The sequence below is a fragment of the Lissotriton helveticus genome, chromosome 3_1 (assembly GCF_964261635.1).
Source record: "Lissotriton helveticus chromosome 3_1, aLisHel1.1, whole genome shotgun sequence".
Lineage (NCBI taxonomy): Eukaryota > Metazoa > Chordata > Amphibia > Caudata > Salamandridae > Lissotriton > Lissotriton helveticus.
Window position 1 is genome coordinate 1103893954 of NC_136061.1, and position 22257 is coordinate 1103916210.

The 22257-nt window shown below is 46.1% G+C and overlaps 1 protein-coding gene across 2 annotated transcripts in view; it reads right to left on the reverse strand.

The window, feature by feature from the left end:
• Positions 1 to 22257, reverse strand: part of TANC1 (tetratricopeptide repeat, ankyrin repeat and coiled-coil containing 1) — a 770747-nt gene that overhangs the window by 398461 nt on the left and 350029 nt on the right. For both annotated transcript variants that reach the window (XM_078681701.1, XM_078681700.1), the window contains exon 4: positions 9680 to 9787. In XM_078681701.1, the coding sequence (XP_078537827.1) occupies positions 9680 to 9787 (108 nt within the window). The remainder of the gene's footprint in view (positions 1 to 9679; positions 9788 to 22257) is intronic.

The window sequence follows — 22257 nt, forward strand, 5'->3', positions numbered from 1 at the left end:
TACGTAGCCTCTCCCCACCCCTTCATGGCATCCTTACCCAGAAAACAGAACAGCTCCTCACCTACACCAATGTCACACTCCTCTTGCTACACACTTTCTCTTCAGTGTCGGGCACAACAGGTGATATCTTGCTACAGGTGATGCAAACTGTCCCAGTTACATTAATGATCCAGCCACATCCAGTGAGTCATTGTCCGACTCTCAGGGGCCATCCCTTTCAAGATATATTATTATTAGGAATTCAGGAAACGCCCTCGAGTCTGAGGATTGTGCAGACAAAGTTGTTCTCACCTTTTATAGTCAGTGTTGTAATCCAGCCATTCATTATATGTTTACGTTATGGGTTTGGCCAATTATCTTCTGTTTCGAGAGGTATTTGAAAAAGGTAATGGCATCATAATGCTTTGGTTGTTTTATTGTCATTGCTTTATATTTAGTCATAAGTGTCCTCCACTGACAATTTTGGCGTCTCAGTTAAAAACACTGGTCTAAGACTGGTGTGCAAATCTTCTCTAAGCACTACATTCATGGTTAACTTGGTGAAAAACATCTTCCTCTATTTTAAAACTGTCCTTCTCTTGAGTTACTCAAGCGGTTATTTATTCTTTTGTTGGGTTAAGTAACAATCAAGGATGTATTATTTAAGCCTGTAGTAACTTCTGATACCAGTAAATCTAGGTGGTTTAACAAAGCATGTTCTGCAGCTAACAGATATCTTCGCTGCGTGTTGCCTAAGAAGCCTGGGTGTAAGGAGGAGATTGCTTCTCTCAGATTCCATTATTAAAGTAGCGCTAAAAAAGGATAAAAATTGGACTGAAAAGGAATAAACAGGAGTCTTTAATGAGGACATGTGAGTTTAGAAACTCAAAAAAATGTTGGCAAACAGTCAATACCATTAAAAAGAATAACGGTCAGATGGCTAGTATGGGTTGCTGCAGATCAGTGGGTAAACCTCTTCTCTGATACTTATTATCTTGATTTGAATTCTATTCAGAATGTTGATTTGCCTCAATGGTGCTCCCTCAGTGCTGAGCCCATTGTGTTTCAACTCCATGAAGTAGAGATGGTCATCTCCCATATCTCTTCTGGTAGGGCACCTGGCCCAGACGGTGTACCAGCTGACCTTTTTAAATCCAATGAGCTCTGGGCACCACTCATTACTAATGTACTACGCGATGCCACTAGGGCCGTAACGCCCAGCTATTGACCTGTATCAATTGTATTCCCTATTTTTAACAAGTATTGGCAAAGCCAATGAGCATTGCCTTTAGGAACTATTGGCTATGCTAATGGTTTTTAATGATGTTGTGCAGCGTGACTAAAGAGTAAACAAAAATAACAAAAGGGGGATATGACACAGCCGCCATGTCATTTTGTAAATGCGTACACTGAGCATGCATGCAACCACAAAATGCGCGCTGCCTTTTTTTGCTCTTATTTACTGATCCAAGTTAGTTTGGTAAATAATGAAAACTTTGGAGCCAAAGCTTTTCTCATTTTAAACTTTGGTGTGGGAAAGCAACAAGGAAGGCGTTGGTGGGAGGGAAGGATCACGGAGGACGGGGTCGGAAGCAACAGGGAGGGTGGCAACAGGACACAACACAGGCAAGAGGAGTGAGGGAACAGAAGCACACGGACGAGTGACAGCGCAACATGGAACTGGGAGAAGCACACGGACTAGAAAGCAATGCTGGGGAGAAGAGCACAAGGGCAAGCACAACATAGAGAGTCATGGGGAGAGACACACAGATGAGATCAACATTGTTGGCGGTGGAGGGGCAAAATGAAAAACACAACAGAGACAGCGGGAAAATATACGCACTCTCGTAAAGTACTTAACCAAAAAGTAAAGTGTCTGAAAATGAACCAGTGGAAGGACACAAATAATGAGGCATGCTCCAGGGAAGGGACAAACACAACAAGAGGAAGGAAAGGCCATAGAACCAGTCTTCGAAGCAGGGCTGGGTTTGTAGGTTGCTTTATTAAAACCATAACTCTTAATACGATGAATACTGTTTTCTTATTCCCACTGCACAGCAATTAAAATGTACAAATCAATAAAATATAAAGGTTATGCAATTGTAAAGCGGCCCAATGAGCACTCCCCATAGGGTTCACAGCAACAGTTCCTTCTCAACGTTAACTTACTGAGCCCACAGATAAGTCAGACAGGTCGATAGAAAGCTATTGTCGATGTGTAAATGTTTAATCATTGGTTCGACTTAGATTTACTGGATACGTAGATGCATAGTCTCAGGCAAGAACAAGCTGCTACGCAGTAAACAAACGGAAACATATGCCACAATCTTCCATGAGAACAAATATCAAGTAATGAGTTCAAATGGTTGGTAAAAAAAATGATGAGCTTCAACAGTAAATTAAAAGCCATGTTTAATGAAAGGCAGGTAGTGGTTAGGGTAGGGAGGTTAGGGTGGTGTTGGTAAGGTAGCGGTATGGAAGCTAAGGGTGGTGGTGTTGGTGAGGTTGTGGTATCGCTGGTGAGGGTGGTAGGTAGTGGTGAGGGTGGTAGTAGAATGGTGGTAGTGGTGTGGGTGATGGTGAGGCCAAGGGTGGTGGTGATCAGGTACTGGTGGTGGTGGTCAGGTATTGGTGGTGGTTAGGGTAGTGGCGGTGATCAGGTATTGGTGGTGGATAGGGTAGTGGTGGTGAGGGTCCTGAAGGTGGGGAGGGTGGTAGTGGTGCTACTGCCACTGTGGTTAGAGAGGTGGTGGTTAGGGTAAGGTGTTGCTTAGGGTAGGGTGGTGGTTGTACTAGTGTGGTGGGGATGGTGGTGGTTGGAATTAGGGAGGTGATTATTAGAGTGATGGTTATAGTTGGATGGTGGTTAGGGTTGAGTGGCGATGGTGGTTATTGTAGGATGGTGGTGGCTGGGGTGGTTAAGGTGGTGTGGTAGGGCGTGGTGGCAGTCATGGTGGTAGAATGGTGGTGGTGTTGGTAGGGCGATCTGGTGGTGGTGATATGGGTTGGTATGGTGCTCGTAGTAGGGTGGTGGTACACATACTGACTGATGCAGGAATGAATAAGGGGGAACAAGCAACTACAAGGGCGATAGGTAATAAGAAAGAAAAAACAAAGTACCTCAATCCGAGCACGAACAGTGGAATTACACTAATGAAAAGAAGCAATCAGAAGGTCACCCATGCTCCATGGCAGGGAGAAACTAACAAAAGTGGCACATGCTGCCCAATCACGAGCCAGCAAATAAGTTGGACAATGAAACCAACAAATAGTATGCAATAGGTGGGCTCCAAGTCCTTTTTCGTACACAAAATGTCGCAAACAACAGTGCACTGTCTCAGACAAGCCAAGGACCCATGCTATTATAGGCTCATATATTTTGTTAGACTCTATGCTTAAGGTTATAGACAGGGTTTTATACAAGAGGATTGGAGACTGGGCCACAGATGATAACATATTTTGTGAAGCACAGTATGTACCCCGTGAGTATCTAGGTACAATGGAGCAATGCCTCAATTTACATCTAATTACTAGTAAGTATACCATTGCTAAGACCTGCCCATTGTACCCGACCTTCATGAATCTATTCAGTGCCTTTGATCTTGCCAATAGATGTAATCTGTGATATCACCTATGAAAAATTGGCCTGGAGCAGACTTTCGTTTTTTTTTTAATCTACTCTTTATTCTGATTTCACAGACAAGGTCGGATTTCTGAGAAATGGAGAATCTTCTGAATATTTAAAGACAGAACGGAAGTAAGGCAGGGATGTTTTCTTATCCAAATTGTGTTCATTTCCTACATTAATCATTTGAATTATTTTGTTAACGAGTCAGGGCAGGAAGTTCTGGCAATGGGTTCTAGGTTAATCCCAGTTTTGCTAAACACGGAGGATGCAGTCATGTTGGCCCGTACGCTCAATGGGTTGAAAGTACTGATGAGCAAATAACAGAGTTTTATGGGCGATCTTCAGACAAACTTCCCTAAATCACAAGTAAGGTCTTGCAACCCGAATAGCACGAGACCGCGTACAATATTTGTTAAAGTTAAGGTAATGAAGAAAGTGTATCTGTACTCCCATAGCAAGAGTCGCAGATTGAGGAGACTGGCTTGAAAATACCTTGGTTAAAACTGCACTGAATGACAATGACAGGCCCCAGTTATTTCAAACCCCCTCTCCTATAAGCAAACGTGCATAAACCTTAGATCGAAACATTTTTCATGCAGGAAAGGCGTGCTTTGGATGAGGAAACAGAACTTTAAAAATCCTCAATTATGACCTATGTTCCGATCGAGCCTTCTATGTTTATTTAACCTTCTGTTCTCATGGACTTTGAGCAAGGTCTTGTGATACGATTTAGACTTGGAACCATAAGTCCTTACTCTTCTTCCCACTGTGCCAGTTTCGCACTCTATCTGTTTTTGCCCATGTGATGAGTTTTCTGATCAGACTCTAGCTCATTTTTTCCCCACAAATTTATCAGCATTTCACCAAAAAATGTTTAGTTGCAGCATTGAAAAGAAATCCTTTCCGTTGGTGTGGAATTGCACTGCGTTTTCTTCAACCGCTGTTCGAGCATGGAGACTATCGAGCTGTTTTTGCCTTTTTTAAATCTGCTTTGCGACAACATATTATCGTTATGTTTTATTATTTATGTATGTGTTTGAGGGTTTGTAGCTTTTATGATTGTATATTTATGATCGCACAAGTATTTTTGACTGACTGACTTGAATGATGTAGGGACTGGCTTCTGGTGTCACCCTGGACACCTCTTAATCTCAGACACAGACACCCTCATCTCAGACACAAACACTTGTCCTATTCTTAGACAAACTCCTGGTCCCCCTCCTTCGCTTCCCCTAGTTCCCTGCCCTCTGTACCCCACCACTACCAAGACACCCCTGAATCTGCCACTTCAGATTTGTCCCTGTAAGCTCTTTATTCAAGACCTAGATGGCCTTTTATGAGCAACCACACCAAATGGACAGACTATCCTAAGGGAAGGGCGCTTAGGCCTTTTGGTCCCAAAGGTAGGTTGACAGGTGCACATCCTATAGCGCCTACCATCCTGAGTACCACACTGAGTGAGTATTGTGAATGGTTGTAAGTGATAACTTTAGTGTTCCTTGCTATTACTCATGCGGGAATAACAGCCTGAGCCTCAACATAGGGGAGATTGCTAGCATAACCAAAACTATTTCCAGCCTGCAGTTACACGCATACCTGCAATCACCAGCACTGCATCTGGGGGCACATATATTCCACCTCTAACCATGGGCACATGCACTTGATGACACTGGATATGGTGAAAACAACACAGTCTAACATGGGGAGACGCAGTGGAACAACTTCAATATAGTTGTGAAGGCAGCATAAAAACCCCAGATAAAATTTACCCCAATCGCTAAGCAGGGAAAACGGCTTATGTACCCTAATTTTATGTAGAATAATGTCAACACATTAGGTATTTACATTTTTGCAAAATCTGGATTAAACCATGTAGTTTATGAATCAATCAATCAAACAGCATTTGTAAAGCGCAATACTGTCACCACCTAGGTGTATCTGGAGCTGTGTTGCCGAGGAAGAGCCAGGTCTTGAGTCTCTTTCTGAAGTCTGCCAGCGAGGAGGCTGTAAGGAGCTGGAGGGGAAAGGTCGTTCCAGGTCTTGGCATCGATGTAGGAGAAGGAGCAGCCGCCGCCGTGATGGATGTGGGGGGGGGGTGTAAGGGCAAGTGAAGAATAGAACAGGTGTCTAGTGCAATGGTGGAAGTTCAGTCGATGGTTGATGTAGGCAGGTCCTAAGTCATGGAGCGCTTTGTAGGTGTGCATGAGGATCTTGAACTGGCATCTCTTCTGGATGGGAAGCCCGTGGAAGTCTCTCTGGTGGGGGGCAATGTGGGTTTGTTTGGGGAGGTCCAGGATAAGTCTGGTTCTGTATGTGCTGTAGTATTTTGAGGAGCTGGGTGGAGATGCTGGCATAGAGGGCATTGGAGTAGTCGAGACGGCAGGTGCCGAGGGCCTGAGTGACTGTCTTTCTGGTGTTGGTTGGGAACCATCTGAAGATTCTGAGGAGTATGAGAAGAGTGTGGAAGCAGGAAGAGACAATTGCGTTCACTTGTCGTTTCATGGTCATTTGGCTGTCGAGCTTGTGTGCATGGTCAGTCAGTGTGGGTGTCAGTCAGAGTTCTGAGGGCCACCAGCAGTGGTCTCATGTGGAGATGTTCTTCCAGAAGATCAGTACTTCAGTTTTGACGGAGTTGAGTTGGAGTCAGTTGTCTCTCATCCATTTGGCTATGTTGGTCCAGTGGCATAACACCCCCCCCCCCCCCGCAAGGTACATGGAGGGCCCCACTTCCGGATTCATCAAGAACTCTCAGGCCAGAGTACTGTGCTGACGGAGCCCCCCTGTAGCTCCGCCCCCCCCGCACCACGGGGGGTGTGGGGGCAAATGTTAAACCACTGCATTGGTCACAGCGTTGCAGAAGTTGGTTTTGGCATTAAAGGGGTCCTCAGTGAGCGAGAGGATCGGTTGGGTGTCGTCTGGGTAGGAGATTATGTTGAGTCCGTGGGATCTGATGACATCTGTGACATCTGTGAGGGGGGTCATGTAGATGTTGAACAGGGTGGAGGTGAGGAATGATCCTTATGGTATGCCGCATATGATGTCTTTTGGTGCAGAGGTGAAGGGAGGCAGTCAGATGCTCTGTGTGCGACCTGTAAGGAAGGAGGTGATCCACTTGAGGGCGTCCTGCTGTATGCCTATGTTGTAGAGTATGTTGATGAGGGTAATAATGGAGACTGTGTCAAACACTGCAGAGAGACAGAGTAGGATTAACACCACCATTTCTTCCCAGTCGAGGAGTGTTCTGATGTTGTATGTGGTGGCAATCAGCGTGGTCTCCGTGCTGTGGTTGGCATGGAATCCTGATTGTGAAGTGTCTAGTAGGTAGTTTTATCCAAGGAATTCTGTGAGCTGGTGGATGGCTTTCTCAGGTACTTTGGCCTGGTAGTGGAGCAGGGAGATCGGACAATAATTTTTGAGATCGCTGGGGTCCGTTGAGGCTTTCTTCAGGAGTGGTCTGACGTATGTGTATTTCCATCAGTGCGAGAACGGTGCTGTGGAGATGGATTTATTGAGGATGATGGTGAGTTGCGTGCGGACTGTTTTTTTTTTGCAAGGTTGTAGGGGTGGTAGGGGCAGGGGTCGGTGCAAGCCCCAGAGTGGATGGAAGACATGACACCTGAGGTGGTCAGGGCGGTGAGCGGAGACTAGGTGGTAATGATTTGGCGGATGTTCGCTGGTTGGTTGATGTCATTGGTGTTGAGGGTGGCGGGCTGGAGCCTTAAATTGTTGTAGATGTTGGTGACCTTGCTGTGGAAGTAGTCTGAGAGGGTTTCGGAGAGTTCTTGAAAGGGGTGGATGGTGTTCTATATGGGTAACGAGCTGGAGAATTCTTTGACTATTTTGAAGAGTTCCTTTGTATGGTTGGCCGCGGAGTCGATGCAGGTGGTGAGGGCTGCTGTCTTGGCTTTCTTTATGTGTTGGTTGTAGTTGCTGAGGGCTGTTTTGTGAGCTGCTCTGTCTGTGGGGTTCTTAGTGGTGCACCATCATTTCTCCAGTTGGTGGCAGTTACGCTTGGTGGTCCTGAGTTCTGGGGTGTACACCAGCTGCCATGTTTGGAGGTCTCGTTAGATTTTGTAGGTTTCAGTGGGGTGATGCGGCCGGCGCCGTCGGTGATTTATGCAGCAAAGTTCTGGACGGCCTGGTCTAGGTCTGTTGAGGCCTCGGGTTGGCAAGTGGTAAGAGCCTGTGACTACTGAGTTTCAGCTACCTTGTTCCAACAGTGGTGGGAGGAGATCTGATGCCTGGTCATGATGTGGTGGGCGTGGGTGATGGTAAAGTGTACGATGGTGTGGTCAGTACATGTGATGTCTGTGATGTGGCTGAATTTAATTCTGTCACTAGAGGTGAAAATGGGGTTGAATGTGCATCCGGCTTTGTGCGTGGGTTCGGTGACGAGTTGGGTGAGGCAGATGTTGTTCAGGTTCTCCAGAAGAGCGATGGAGTTGGGGTCGTCGAAGTGGAAGTTGAGGTCACAGAGTAGGACGTAGTGGTGAGAGTCAATTGCTAGGCGGGTGATGAGGTTGGGGAGGACATTTCAGAATGTTGCTCGGGGTCCCAGGGGTCTGTAGGCGAGGGTGCATCTTATGTTTTTTTTGCGTCAGTTTGGAGTAGAAGGTTGAGGTGTTCCATGAGAGGCGTGGGTTTGTTGTAGGGGATGGTGCATCTGATTGTTTCCTTGAAGATGATGGCAATGCCTCCGTCTTGTTTGTTGGCAGGTCTTGGTGTATCATCTTTTAGCCTCCGCGAGTCACAGTGGAGATGTTGGGGTTCGAAGCGGGCTGAGCCACGGAAGCGGCAGAGCAGGGACAGTAGATGGCGCCGGGGGACAGCAGCGCAGTGGAGCAGCAGAGTAAGGACAGCAGGCAGTGCAGGTAGAGCAGTGCAGGGGGTAGCAGGTAGTGCAAGGGGAGCGGCAGAGCAGGGACTGCAGGCAGTGCACGGGGAGCAGGCAGTGTAGGGGGAGCAGTGGAGCAGGGGGAGAGGCGGAGCAGGGGGAGAGGCGGGGCAAGGGGTGCGGGCACAGTCCATTAATCATTCTAGATAATCCATTTACATTAAGGTAGGAAACTGTTCATAAAAGAACAAGTTACGTTGCATTTTGCCTCTCAAGACCAGTGGTTAAAACCACAGGCTGGGCATCCTTACAGAGCAGTAAGTATCTCAGCACATGCAAACATGCCACTTGAAATGACACTGTGAACTGGCACACGCCGGCTCCAAGTGTGTTGACAGTACACTGCGTGCCCTAAGGCGCGGTTATTGGTAGATTCGCGTCCTCGTACAGTCTGCTTTTACTGCCTACTCGACTGAGACTTTCAATGTATATTTAACAACCTACATGCCTGGTGAGGATTCCAAACTAGCCAGCTGCATATGCTTCCGACTGGCACAGTTTTTTTAGAAACAGACAAGGAACTGTCATGGGGAAAATTACATTTATACCATAGGAGCTGCTATTGGTAACTTATAATCAGGAGACGTGCCTGTTTTTTTGTAGGACATATTTATTTCACTGTCGCAGACCTCGCACGTCACGACTGTATCCAGTTCGACCCCGGTCAACTGACATTCCCAGCAGCAGCACTTAACATTCCCAACACTGCAACCCTGCTCGTGTGTTTAAAGTTTATTCTATCTACGGAGCCTGTCGCTCAAGCAAGTGCTTCGGTTTGTGGTGCTTTCTCGAGACCCGCCAGGAATATAAATGAAACCCCCGGCGCTGCCCCCCTTACGCCAACACAAAGAACTACTTTCTCGGTGTATTAACCTTTTATAGACTGCCAGGGATATTTGTTTAAAAAAAAATATGCAAGGCGCATTTCAAACAGGAAGGCTGTACACCGCTCAAATCAATCTGCGGATGAAAAAACAAGTACATATAAGCACAGCAAACATTAAGACAACCTTCAGGACCACTGTTCCATCGAGTTCAGAGGAACCGACTTTAATAAATATGAAAAACAAGCCGAGATTCAATCTTACTTCAATTTGCCCCACGGTCCTCATTTTAAAGTTGTCATTCTGAAGATTAAATGTAAATAGATGTAAACAGGCAGAACAGAGCGCGCTTACCATGGTTCTGAGTGGCGTCGGCCAGCTCGGACACTTTCCTCAATGGCATGGCGACAGCGTCCCCCGGCACTCTGGGGCTCTCCACATACTTCGCCCTCCGGATTGGCCCTGCAGCGGAAACAATGTCAGCATGTCTTTAGTTCTCTCCGCAGGCGAGGAGGGCGTGCGCAGTGCCGAACGCGCCTAGCAGTCCCAGGGAGGCGCTGCAACAAACCAGCCTGGACAAGGACCCCCTCAGACTCATGCCCGGAATGCAAACTCCGGCGGAAAGCGAAAGCTCCCGGCTCGCCCTGACGCGCAATAAAAGGGCTGCTCGGCGGGTCAAAGTCCGGGCGCCGCGGTGCGGGGAAAATGAAACGATTGTTGCCACCGTCCCACCCAGACGGGACCTAAAAATACTCTGCAGACGGCATACTGTAAATAGTTCAGGGCAGCCGTCCTCCATCGCCGGGCATTCTGTGCAACCAATTATAAACCGCCTGATTATAAAAGGGCGTGGGAAATTTCCTTGCAAAACAGTGTGCCCCGAAAGCCACGGGCACTGTTTACACAACGTGGCAAATGGTCTAGTTACAGGGGGGTTCTGATCCCCTATGTGTATGCTGAAGCAAGGGAATCATCCGGGAAAATAACTTTTATGTAAATCACATACCAGTATTTAAAGAGCAGTGAAATCAAGCTGGCAACAAATCACAAAACCATAGGAAGCAGCTGAGCGATTACGGTCTGAAATCAAACACGCGCAACGCTGCCACCTAGCGGGTTACATAAATAAGGCTGGCAAGCCTTTACTGTGTAGTTAAGTGCCATAGTATTCCCGCGTTTGTAGTGTAAGTGTATGAGAAACACGAAACCAGGCAAAACAGCAGCATAATAATCAAAATGGTCACATGCAACAGTCTCATTCTGCAATCAGTATGATGAAATGCTTCAATCTGAGCTTTGCTACGGTCAGTTCACCAAAGTATGTTCGGAAGAGCTGATGTGTCCCCATAATAAGTTAACTATATACAATTATGGAAATAGAAAAAAGTCTACAGAAAACCATAAATTGGGATCAAGGTATGGGGGCGGGAATGCTAGAGACACAAGGGGTGGAGTCAAGAAAAGCAGAGTCTGCCAACTTATGCATTTCTTTTTTTTTTAAACTCCACCGCAAACAATTGGCAACAAGGAAAAATGTGACAGTAAATCTGTTCTAGCATACTTAATTGGTCACAACGAGGCTGCATTTTATAATATCTTCCAGTGTGGAAGCACCCGCTGCAGAGATCTTTCTGTGCCGGCAATTTTCAGGGCATAATAAAAACAGTAAGATAACTCTGGTGGTTAATGCACTAACTGGAGAGATGGGTGTTTTGTATAGTTACAGTTTTGATTTAATGATGCACAGAGGGTTCATGTGTCTGTTGCAAGGCACATCATGTAACATGCAGATCACAAATGTGTGATTTATGTAGATTGCATTTGGGTTTTGACATCTTTTTGTTACTTCCAGTTCATAAACTGCAACCCTTCTACTACAGCATAGTGAGCACTGAACTGAGACGAAGGACCTGCATACAAACTGCACGGGACAGTTTTAGAACCTAATTGTTTTTTTCCTCAGTCTGTTGCTTTTTCCTCAACCAGTCGCTGCTAAAAAAAAAAAAATTCCCTTGGTTAGTTAGCAACAAAGTCTTATTAGTACCAACAACCACAGGCACTGCGTTACATTTTAAATCCCGAATCTGTGTTTCTCCTAACCATGCACTGTTAACATATAACACCTATCAGTATTGACTTTATGTGACTTTTACACCTTGTAATACTCATTGTCTTATGTAGCAATTAATGTACGTTGATTACTTGTATGATTTATTGTGCGTGTGTGAGAGATGTAAGGCGGTCTAACCCCCTCCATTGGGATGAGTAGCGCTATAAAAGAATTAAATACAACAATAAATGAGTGCTACTTAAATCGTTATTTGTGCAATAACTCCGACAGATAAACTTGCCATTATTACAGTGCACGTATATCTCATGCATACAGGTGTAGAACAAAGTAAAGCAACTGGCTCTGAATCATATTTTCTCTTACGTCCTCGAGAAGTGAAACTGTGTGCACCTTTATTTCCCTCTATTGCATTGACATCTAGGAGTTAGGCTCCAGATAGCTCTCAGGTAGGATGATACTCGAACACAACTAGGGTTGTGGCCCTTTAAATCTGGTCTTTGTTTTGGGACCAGGAGGCAGTGAACAAAAGAAAGCGCCTTCACTGTCTGCTGGTTGCTGATCCGAACAGAAAGTAGACAATGTGTGGGCCCTGCTGAATGTGTCCCAGTGTTGGTGAATTGCGTATGGACAAATTCAGATTTTTTTGTGTCTAGTCCAGATCCAACTCAATTATAGCAGCTGGATCCCCATTTCCTGCACTAACTATATGCCCCTGCCCTTTGGTGCCCAATGCAGGAGTCTGGATTGTGGTAATGTGCTTTGAAGATCGGGCCTTAGTCCTGACCGTGCGTCCAGGAAACCCTCCATTTGTATCTTCTCCATTAAGATTCCCAAGTGCTAACAGAGATAGCAGGTGTGCCATACTCTTTGAAGTTTATTTGAAAACCCCTGTTATACCTGGGCGAATATAAGAACAACTGCTCTCTAAAAAAGCCAAATCTTCACACGTTAACACGGGGAGCACAGATACTCATAGTGTACCCCATTCTACAACATTTTGTTGTCCACGCTCATACGGATTAGATAAGTATCGTTATCACAACAACCACAGGCTCCCTGGCAACATGCTTCGGAAGTGCCAAAGACCTAGTCTGTCGGGAGAAGGGTTTGCAGGACCTTACAACAATAAGCAGTGAGGTGACAACTACGTAACTAGGTCACATAAATGTCTACAAGGTCAAAAACTCAGTACGTTCTATTGGGGTTCACTTGAAATATTGAGGAAGGCTGAAACATCTGCCATTTAAATATCTGGTTGTGTGGAAATGTCTGAGGACCAAAGTCCATACGAAGGTCCAACTTCCAATAGCAGTGAACAAAAATCCCCCACAAATGCCCGCCATCTTGCCACAAGGACTGTGCATCACCTACTTTATTTCAGCTCATGAAACTTGTCGTTTCAGCAGTTTCTCTGCACCGTCAGTAACTCAATGCACCTCGTCAGGACAGACATCTGACTCGGAGAGCCTTGAGCATCTCTGGCTGCACTTGGCTCGTAATGGCCAAGAAAATGGCCTTTCATAGTCACTCCAGAGAGGGGTGATGTCTAATCCCTGCCACCTACGCAAGATCTGGAAGGACTTTAGGCCCACATGATCAATGTATAAGTAATTTCTTATGTACGGTTTCAATTATTTGTAGTTTTAAAAATCCATAGATTCCATAGATTTTGTATGTAATTGATTATTCCCTGAAGAAGATTTCTCATGAACTTGTGATCCACTGGGGTTGTAAAACTATGAATAATTGAAACCACACATAAGAAATGAATTCAAATTTATCATGGAATTTGAATAAATAACCACCTTAATTTCAAAGGTGAGTTTGAACAGTTTTTTTTACAACAGGTACAAAGAAACGGTGTCATATACGTATGGATAATCTGTGGTGGCAGCCAGCAATACCCAAGTCTGGTATGCATGAAGGCAAGGTTCTCTCTACAGATAATCCAGTTCTCGGACAGGCATCAGAACATGGACTGCAATAGAACGATAAAGTGCAACATTATTTCCAGGTGCAGATGCAAACGCACCAAAATATTTGTTGGTAAATTTCCTTCTGGACATCAGTTGCCTTCACAATAAGCTGGAAAGAGAGATCAATTAAATATACATTAAGTAGTAAAAAGGAACAAAAGCCATGGCCCTTCTTGAGAGTCGCAGAGTCTTGGAAGCTCATTATAATTTCGAAATCTATCTACTGCTTGGTTGTTTTAGTAAAGATATGGGAAGCCCTTAATAAATATTAGGTTAACACCTAAATCTCAGGGAACCTTCCACAACAGGCACCAGTGTATAGTGTTAATTCTCCTTTTTAGGTAGAAGCCTACCAGACAGTGCAACTGTCTGGTTTGTGAAGACATCTTGGGGACATTCTGAAGTTTCCCTCAGAATGCATTCCATGGTATTGTGGTTTGTAACTCACATTTTCTTGCTTTCTATTAGCTGGCTTTATTTGTTTTAGGCTGTCCAGCTTGAGTTAGTTCCTCCTGTGAACCATAGCCTGTTCACCATCACCTCTTGTATTCTTCTGACAACAGGCCTAAAATTATTTTCTTATCTTGTCACAGTTGCTGTGCATTTAAAGATGGAGGTCAAATGTCAGGCTCGGTCTTCCAGGGAGCTTGGTGTTTACTTTTCTTTTTGTGACTTCATAGTGAAAGGATTTATGTGACGATCCAGCTGGCTGACAATGTGAGAGGAACAGCTATAGAATGTTATTTTTTATTAGAACACAACAAAATGTAAATGTGTGCAAATGAACTGTGCAAATATTTCTAACAATATATGAATTAGGAAAGCACAAATGAAGAAAACAATTTCTAATTCTGAAGTGTGGAGAAAACAAATATTTCAACACTATCAAAACAAATCAATACAATTGGTGATGCCATTTCCACACATTATCATTTGTGTGTTGTAAAGTTTTATAAGTAAAATTATGTGTGCAAATGTAATGGTCATTTCAATTGAAAATGTGGTGTCTGTAATGACAGCCTGCTACCACACCATGCATACTCCAATCTACACAATTCCACTTTACAACACTCTATGCTAGCAAATCTACAACAATCTACTATGACACTGTACTTCCCTCTAAATCCACGCCATGCTACCCTGATCCACTCTTTGCTTTTCTACTCCACTCAGTGCCACTCCACGTCACTCTACACCACTCCTATCTACACCTCACCTTATGACACCCTACGCCACTTTACCCTACACCACCTTATGACACTCTACGCCACTTCCATCGAGGCCACTGTACGCCATTCTACACAACTCCACTCTACCACACTCCATCCTATGATAATCTATGCCACTCTACTCTACTTCATGCTACACCACTCCGCTCTATGACTCTTTAATCCATTCTACGCCACTCTACTTCACTCTATGACACTCTGATTTACGCTCCTTCACTCCATGCTAAGACTCCCTCTACTCCACAACACTCCACTCCATTCTATACCACTCTACGACAATCCATTCTATGATACTCTAGTCTATTCCACTCTGCTTCCTTCTATGACACTTTACTCCACTTCACCCTAGGCCACTCTACTCCAATCTATGCCACTCTCCTCTGAGACCCTTCATGACACTATACTTCCTGCTAAGACCATCTACTCTGACACTCCACGACCCTTTATGCCACTTTACTCCAAACTTCGCCACTTCTATCTATGACCCTTTACTCGAATGTACACTACACTACTCAACTCCACTCTGTGGCACTCCACTCTGACAATTTACTCCACTCTGTGCTATGGTACTCTAAGCCGCTCCTCGCAACTCTACGCCACTCCACTCTATGCCCCTCCACGAAAGTCTTAAGAGCTTCCCCTCTACAACTTCCCACACCATTTTACTGGACTCCACTGTACAACACTTTACTCCATTTGACAGCACTTCACTCACTACTATGCCACTCTGCCCTCCTCAACTTTACAATACTCTACTCCAGTCTACGCCCCTCCATTCTACACTACAACACTCTATGCCGCTCCACTGTCCGATACTCCACTCTATGCCTTTCTAAGTCACTCCACTCTCCCCTACACCACAAACTTTTAGCCATGCTGAACAGCAGCCATCTGGTGTACAACATGGTTAAAACACATTGGCAAAGCAAATAGCTCTTGCATGGCAAGACCTATTGGGTTTGCAACACGCTGGTTAAAGCCTTGCCACTCCACACAAGAACTCAGCAAGCTATTAGTGGCCACTACTCCGCATTTTCAATCTGGTGGGAGTTTCAAAGAGTACTTCAAGAGCCATCAACTGCTGTCACTCACATGCACAACCTTATCTTCTCATCCAAAATGCACTGTAGTTCATTTTTCAAATGTGGTTGGCTATGTTACTCTCAATTGCCCATTGTTTGGTTTCCGACATAAAAAGAAATGATGGGGTGATGCTTCCCGTGAACTCCTTCGACCAGTTTTCGTAGAATACATCTCATCAAAAAAAGACATTTGAGGGGCTAAAGGGACAAAAGCATGACTGGTCCTTTATGTGTGGATGTGACGCCTCCATGCATGCATGTCGATCAGGCGCGCAACACCCATTGGGCTCACCGGGCTTCAGCCCCCCCCGTCGCCTCCTCTGCCCCGGCTAAGATGACACGCACTGAAATCATTAACTAACGCTGCGCATCGGAGCCGAGAATGTGATTTTTATTATGCATTCTGAGAGGCCCAGCAGCCCGAGCAGACAGCCAGCCTCTGAACAGTTTCCTCGAGTGAACCCCCCTGCCCTGACCTCTTGTTTTCCTTTAGAGTGGCGCAGAGGTGAAATCCTTGCCTGAAGGCAGGGATTCACCTAAGCACTTGATGGGTTATAAGCATGGGGTGTGAAGTGCACAGCAGGGAGGAAGGCATGGCCAGTGCAGGTGACGCTTTTCTTTTGTATGGGAATTTCTGCTGGCATCATAGCCCAGGGTGTGCTGTATGTGCACTTGTAAGGATGTGTATTCCATACAAGTGCACAGACAGCAAACCCTGGGCTAAGACACCAGCAGAAATTAATTTTCAAAGGAAAAGCATCACCTGCACTGCCATCCCTTTCACCCTGCTGTCTGTGCACTTGGATGGAATTCACATCCACCGCACTGCTCACCAGATAAATGGTGAACAGGGCCATGGATCTTTCTATTTTCGCATCCAAGGGCAGCAGCGAAGAAGCAGAGGGGACCCAGGCAAGGAGAATCCAGGAGACCTATCTACTCTGAGACCTTCGAGGGGCTGGATGCCAGGACGCAGTGCTGCTGATCAGCCCGACTCCACAGTATAGTATCAGAAGAGCAGTCAGAAGTTTTTTATGTAAGTTCCAGTAACTTTAATGCATTTTTCAGCACATCATTACCTTTTGGGGGTGCTAGTGGGTAACTTTAGAGTTCAGAGTGGGTGTGGGTTTTAGGGAGCCAGTGAGTAATTTTATGGTGGGTTACAAATTGGGGTGCCAGGGTTTAATTTTAGGGTTCTGAGCGGGTATGGGTTTTGGGGTTCCAGGGGGCAATTTTAGGGTTTAGGGTGGGTATGGGTTTTGGGGTGCCAGGGGTCATTTTAGGGTTCAGCGTGGGTATGTGTTTTGGTGTGCCAGGGGTAATTTTAGGGTTCTGGGAAGGTGTGGGTTTTGGGGTGTCAGCGGGCAATTTTAGGGTTCAGGGTGGGTATGGGTTATGGGGTGCCGGGGGAATTTATGGTTCAGCATGGGTATGGGTTTTTGGGTGCCAGAGGGTAATTTTAGGGTGTGGGGTGGGTATGGGTTTTGGGGTGCCAGGGGTGGGGGGGATACTTTTAGGGTTCAGCGTGGGTGTGGGTTTTGGGGTGCCATGGGATTAATTTTAGGGTTCAGCGTGGGTATGTGTTTTATAGTGCAAGGGGTAATTTTAGGGTTTAGGGCAGGTGTGGGTTTTGGGATGTTAGGGGGCTATTTTAGGGTTCAGGGTGGTTATGGGGTGCCAGAGGGGAATTTATGGTTCTGCATGGGTATGGGTTTTGGGGTGCCTGGGGTAATTTTAAGGTTCAGGGTGGGTATGGGTTTTGGAGGGCAATGAGGGAATTTATGGTTCAGCATGGGTATGGTTTCTGGGGTGCCAGGGGTAATTTAAGGTTCAGGGTGGAAATGGGTTTTGGGGTGCCAGGGGGTAATTTTAGGGTGTAGGGTGGGTATGGGTTTTGGGGTGCCGGGGGGGGGATCATTTTAGGGATCAGGATGGGTATGGGTTTTGGGGTGCCAGGGGGGGCGGATACTTTTAGGGTTCAGGGTGGGTGTGGGTTTTGGGGTGCCATGGGATTAATTTTAGGGTTCAGCGTGGGTATGTGTTTTATAGTGCCACGGGTAATTTTAGGGTTTAGGGCAGGTGTGGGTTTTGGGATGTCAGGGGGCTATTTTAGGGTTCAGGGTGGGTATGGGTTATGGGGTGCCAGATGGGAACTTATGGCTCTGCATGGGTATGGGTTTTGGGGTGCCTGGATTAATTTTAGGGTTCAGCGTGGGTATGTGTTTTATAGTGCAAGGGGTAATTTTAGGGTTTAGGGCAGGTGTGGGTTTTGGGATGTTAGGGGGCTATTTTAGGGTTCAGGGTGGTTATGGGGTGCCAGAGGGGAATTTATGGTTCTGCATGAGTATGGGTTTTGGGGTGCCTGGGGTAATTTTAAGGTTCAGGGTGGGTATGGGTTTTGGAGGGCAATGAGGGAATTTATGGTTCAGCATGGGTATGGTTTCTGGGGTGCCAGGGGTAATTTAAGGTTCAGGGTGGTAATGGGTTTTGAGGTGCCAGGGGGTAATTTTAGGGTGTAGGGTGGGTATGGGTTTTGGGGTGCCGGCGGGGGGATAATTTTAGGGATCAGGATGGGTATGGGTTTTGGGGTGCCAGGGGGGCGGATACTTTTAGGGTTCAGGGTGGGTGTGGGTTTTGGGGTGCCATGGGATTAATTTTAGGGTTCAGCGTGGGTATGTGTTTTATAGTGCCACGGGTAATTTTAGGGTTTAGGGCAGGTGTGGGTTTTGGGATGTCAGGGGGCTATTTTAGGGTTCAGGGTGGGTATGGGTTATGGGGTGCCAGATGGGAACTTATGGCTCTGCATGGGTATGGGTTTTGGGGTGCCTGGGGTAATTTTAAGGTTCAGGGTGGGTATGGGTTTTGGGGGGCAAGGGGGGAATTTATGGTTCAGCATGGGTATGGTTTCTGGGGTGCCAGGGGTAATGATAAGGTTCAGGGTGGTAATGAGTTTTGGGGTGCCAGGGGTAATTTTAGGGTTCAGGGCGGGTATGGGTTTTAGGGTGTGAGGGGGTTAATGTTAGGGTTCAGCGTGGGTGTTTTGGTGTGTCTGGGGTAATTTTAAGATTCAGGGTGAGTATGGCTTTTGGGGGGCAAAGTTGTAATTTTAGGGATCACTGCGGGTATGGGTTTTGGGGTGCCAGGGGTCATTTTAGGGTTCAGGGTGGGTATGGGTTTTGGGGTGCCAGGGGTAATTTAAGGGTTCAGGGCGGGTATGTGCTTTGGGGCTCCAGGGGGGTGATTTTAGGGTTCAGGGTGGTAATGGGTTTTGGGGTGCCAGGGGGTAATTTTAGGGTGTGGGGCGAGTATGGCTTTTGGGGTGCCAGGGGGGGATAATTTTAGGGATCAGGATGGGTATGGGTTTTGGGGGGCCGGGGGTAATTTTAGAGTTCAGGGCGGGTATGGGTTTTAAGGTGTGAGGGGGCATTAACCGATCCTGATTATCTGCCATTTTAGCTCCGCCCCATTGATTAACATTAGCCACGCCCCTTCTTTTGCCATGTTAGCCCCCCCCCCCCGAAATGAAGACCTAGTTGCGCCCCTTTTGTCGATGCTGCTGGTTTTTCCCCCCGCATAATTAACGATTTGCTGCATAATCTATTTTCTGTCGCCAGATTTTCACACAAAAATAGTTTCTAGCTCAAACTGATCAAAAGTTACAAAAAAAGTTGCAACATATGTTTGCGCACAGTGGAAGGCCCTTTGAAAAGGTCAACTAGTCATCTTTCAGTTGCTGATTTTTGCATTTGGTTGTACTAACGACGTGCAATCTTTGCCCAGACAGTATTACCATGTGTAAAAATTATAAGATAATGATGAATAAATACTAACAAAAATTGTGCCGCATTATGCTGCATAATTCCAGTGGCCCCTGCTCATGGAGCCCCGACACGGTCTTTCCTTTGAACTTCCCCTCCCTCTCGCTACATGGTGTGTACTCCCCCGGAGGTTCCCCTTCCCCTCCTCCTCGGTACACCAGAAGCACGAGGAAATGAGTGCGGTGCACCTGTGCACACATTCCAGCATGGCAGCTGCAGCCCAAGATGGCGGAAGTCGGCAAGTCTCTTCTATCCCAACCGCAGATCTGCCTGGAACCGTTTCAACGGCTCCAGGAGCGCGGGGTTTGGATTCCACCCACCTGGTAATGCAGGTGAAGCTTAAATACAAAAAAGTGCCCTATTATTTTGTTCATAGCGCTTCCTGACATAGAATGTTTCGCATTTATTATTAGCGCTGCAAGTAACGTTATTATTCTAAACCAGTGATGTTCGTGTTGTCAACCATGGATGGATGGATTCCTATGGGTTTTGCACATTACTTAACCTATGACCTGCATTTTAAAAGGTTATCTCTGCAGGGGATGCAGAGGGCACGTGGACTGGGAGCTGCGCTGTCGCCTTCGGCGCGGGGTCACGGTTCATTTGCATATATTAGGTCTCTGCGCCGAGCCTAAGGTAATCACAGGTGGCGTAAAATGGTGCAAGATGGCGTCCTTTTTTTGGTCTTTTCAGTGAATACATCATCCGTACGCTGACTCAAAACACCCCAAAAACACAATAACATTAATATACTGGGACAAAAGTGAGTAAAACTCGCTGATCCGGACCAACAAAGCAAGTCCTCGGATCTAGGGGTCATGAACATCCAATAAAAACTACATGCAATGTTTGTTTATCATTAAATAAACTGGACCGTTTCTGCCGCGGCCATTTCCGGTAACCCCGGTGCTGTAAAACGTGTAAGTCAGCTTACAGTATATCATATATGCAAGTGTCTGCTAAATAACGCACAGTCTCGTGGATACCGTGACATTCTCAAAAGGGGCATTATCTTGTCTGAATCCGGTCTAACACACTCTGAAAGAAAAACAAACAATATATCCGATCTCCCTTCTCTTTACATTGTTAACATGCCTCAGCAAATTGCCAACGTAACCCCCTGACATTCCTTTATTGTTATTGCTGTAGCCAAGATTAAGAGCAGATGAGCAGCCGAGGGCCATAAAGTTCAATGAGTAACCCTTCAAACTTGAAAAGAATATATAAAAAAAGCCTGGTGTCAGCTGAGCAAATGGAGAACAAAGCAAACGCCACAGTTCAGAGACAAATTATAAAAGGCCACCCGAATCCGTCACGCACTCAGAGATTTCTATAAGATAACACATTAAAGTTGCCGTTAAATAAGAAAAACAGTTTTGACCCTGCTTGCTTAACGCCGCGTACTTATCTCCTTTTCAGTTTTTTTTAAATCTCTACCTCTAGTGAACCATTCACTCTCCCCCACCCTCCCCTTCCGCACAGACACACACACACCAAGGTGCATGGAGGCAGAGCGCGGGCTATAGGCAAAACGCAGAGCCTGATAAAAATGTATGAAATGGGACCACTTTCCAGCAAGAAACTTCGGCCTCGAAGCTTGGAACGTGGTTCGAGTCTCTGCACGGACGCCCAACAACCTGCGATTCTGGGCAAATCATTTAATCTCCCCGTGCATAACAAAATGAATGGGCCCCTCTTTAACGCAACGGGTGCTCATATAAAGCGCTCTGATACCTTCGAGTCGAGTTCAAGCTATATAAAACCCCCTCCATCCCCAAGAAAGACTGACAGAATGGGCGAGAATAGAAGCAGTGGTTGCGAGAAAGATTGAAGAAGGGGCGAAGGTAAGGTTTGAGAGGGCAAGGGATGAGAGAGTGAGGGGCAAGAAAATAGGAAAGACTGGAAGGGGAGAGATGGAGGAGGGGAGAGGAGAAAGGAAAGGAGATATGGTGAAGTGACAGGCAAAGGGGGGGGGGGTGAGAGCGTGTCTGTGTGCACACACTGGGGAAGTGATTAAACAGCTATTGGTGTATTTACTTAACAGTCGTATATAGCGCCTATGCACCAGTTGCTATGCTTTACATATAACCCTGGAGTTACACACAATTACAAAAGACAGCCTGGAAACAGACTGAACTCTAGGAAACTGCAAAGGAATAGCAAGTTGGGAGGTGGAACACAGACCAGGTCGTGGCTTCTGAGTAGGGAGCAAATTTGTTGAACAGGGGGAAGAGCAGTGCTTAATTTGTAAACAAAATACGTGCCAGGGCTCTAGTCAGGAGGCCTCTGCAGTTGCTCTATTCATTCCCACTGAAGTCGTTGCCAATGGCAGTACCTACACAACTACTACTAATTAGCACACTGCAAGTGCGACAATTCAGCCTATTCCAGGCCCCCTAAGATATAAAAATAGCTTGGGCAGCAGGTATTTGTTGTTTTTAAAGCGTACTGAATTAATAAACAATTGCTGTTTGCTCATCTCTTATTTATACAAACAGCATCATGATGTGGTGGCTGTCATAAGTGCCAGTGTCGTCGGCAATTAAATGTCGGTGCAGAGCTCCGGAAACCACTGGCTCAAATTACGCACTGGGGAACAGAGGTGAAGTGTTCCAAGCAACAGTAGTGGCGCACAGAGGGGTTGTCTCTAGGTGAGCGGCATTCCAAATCTATGGAGTTCAGCATTCTGGGGCCTCCAGGTCTGCCAGAGATGGGTAACAGCTCAGATTAATGAGGAGGATTTGGGTGAATAGCTG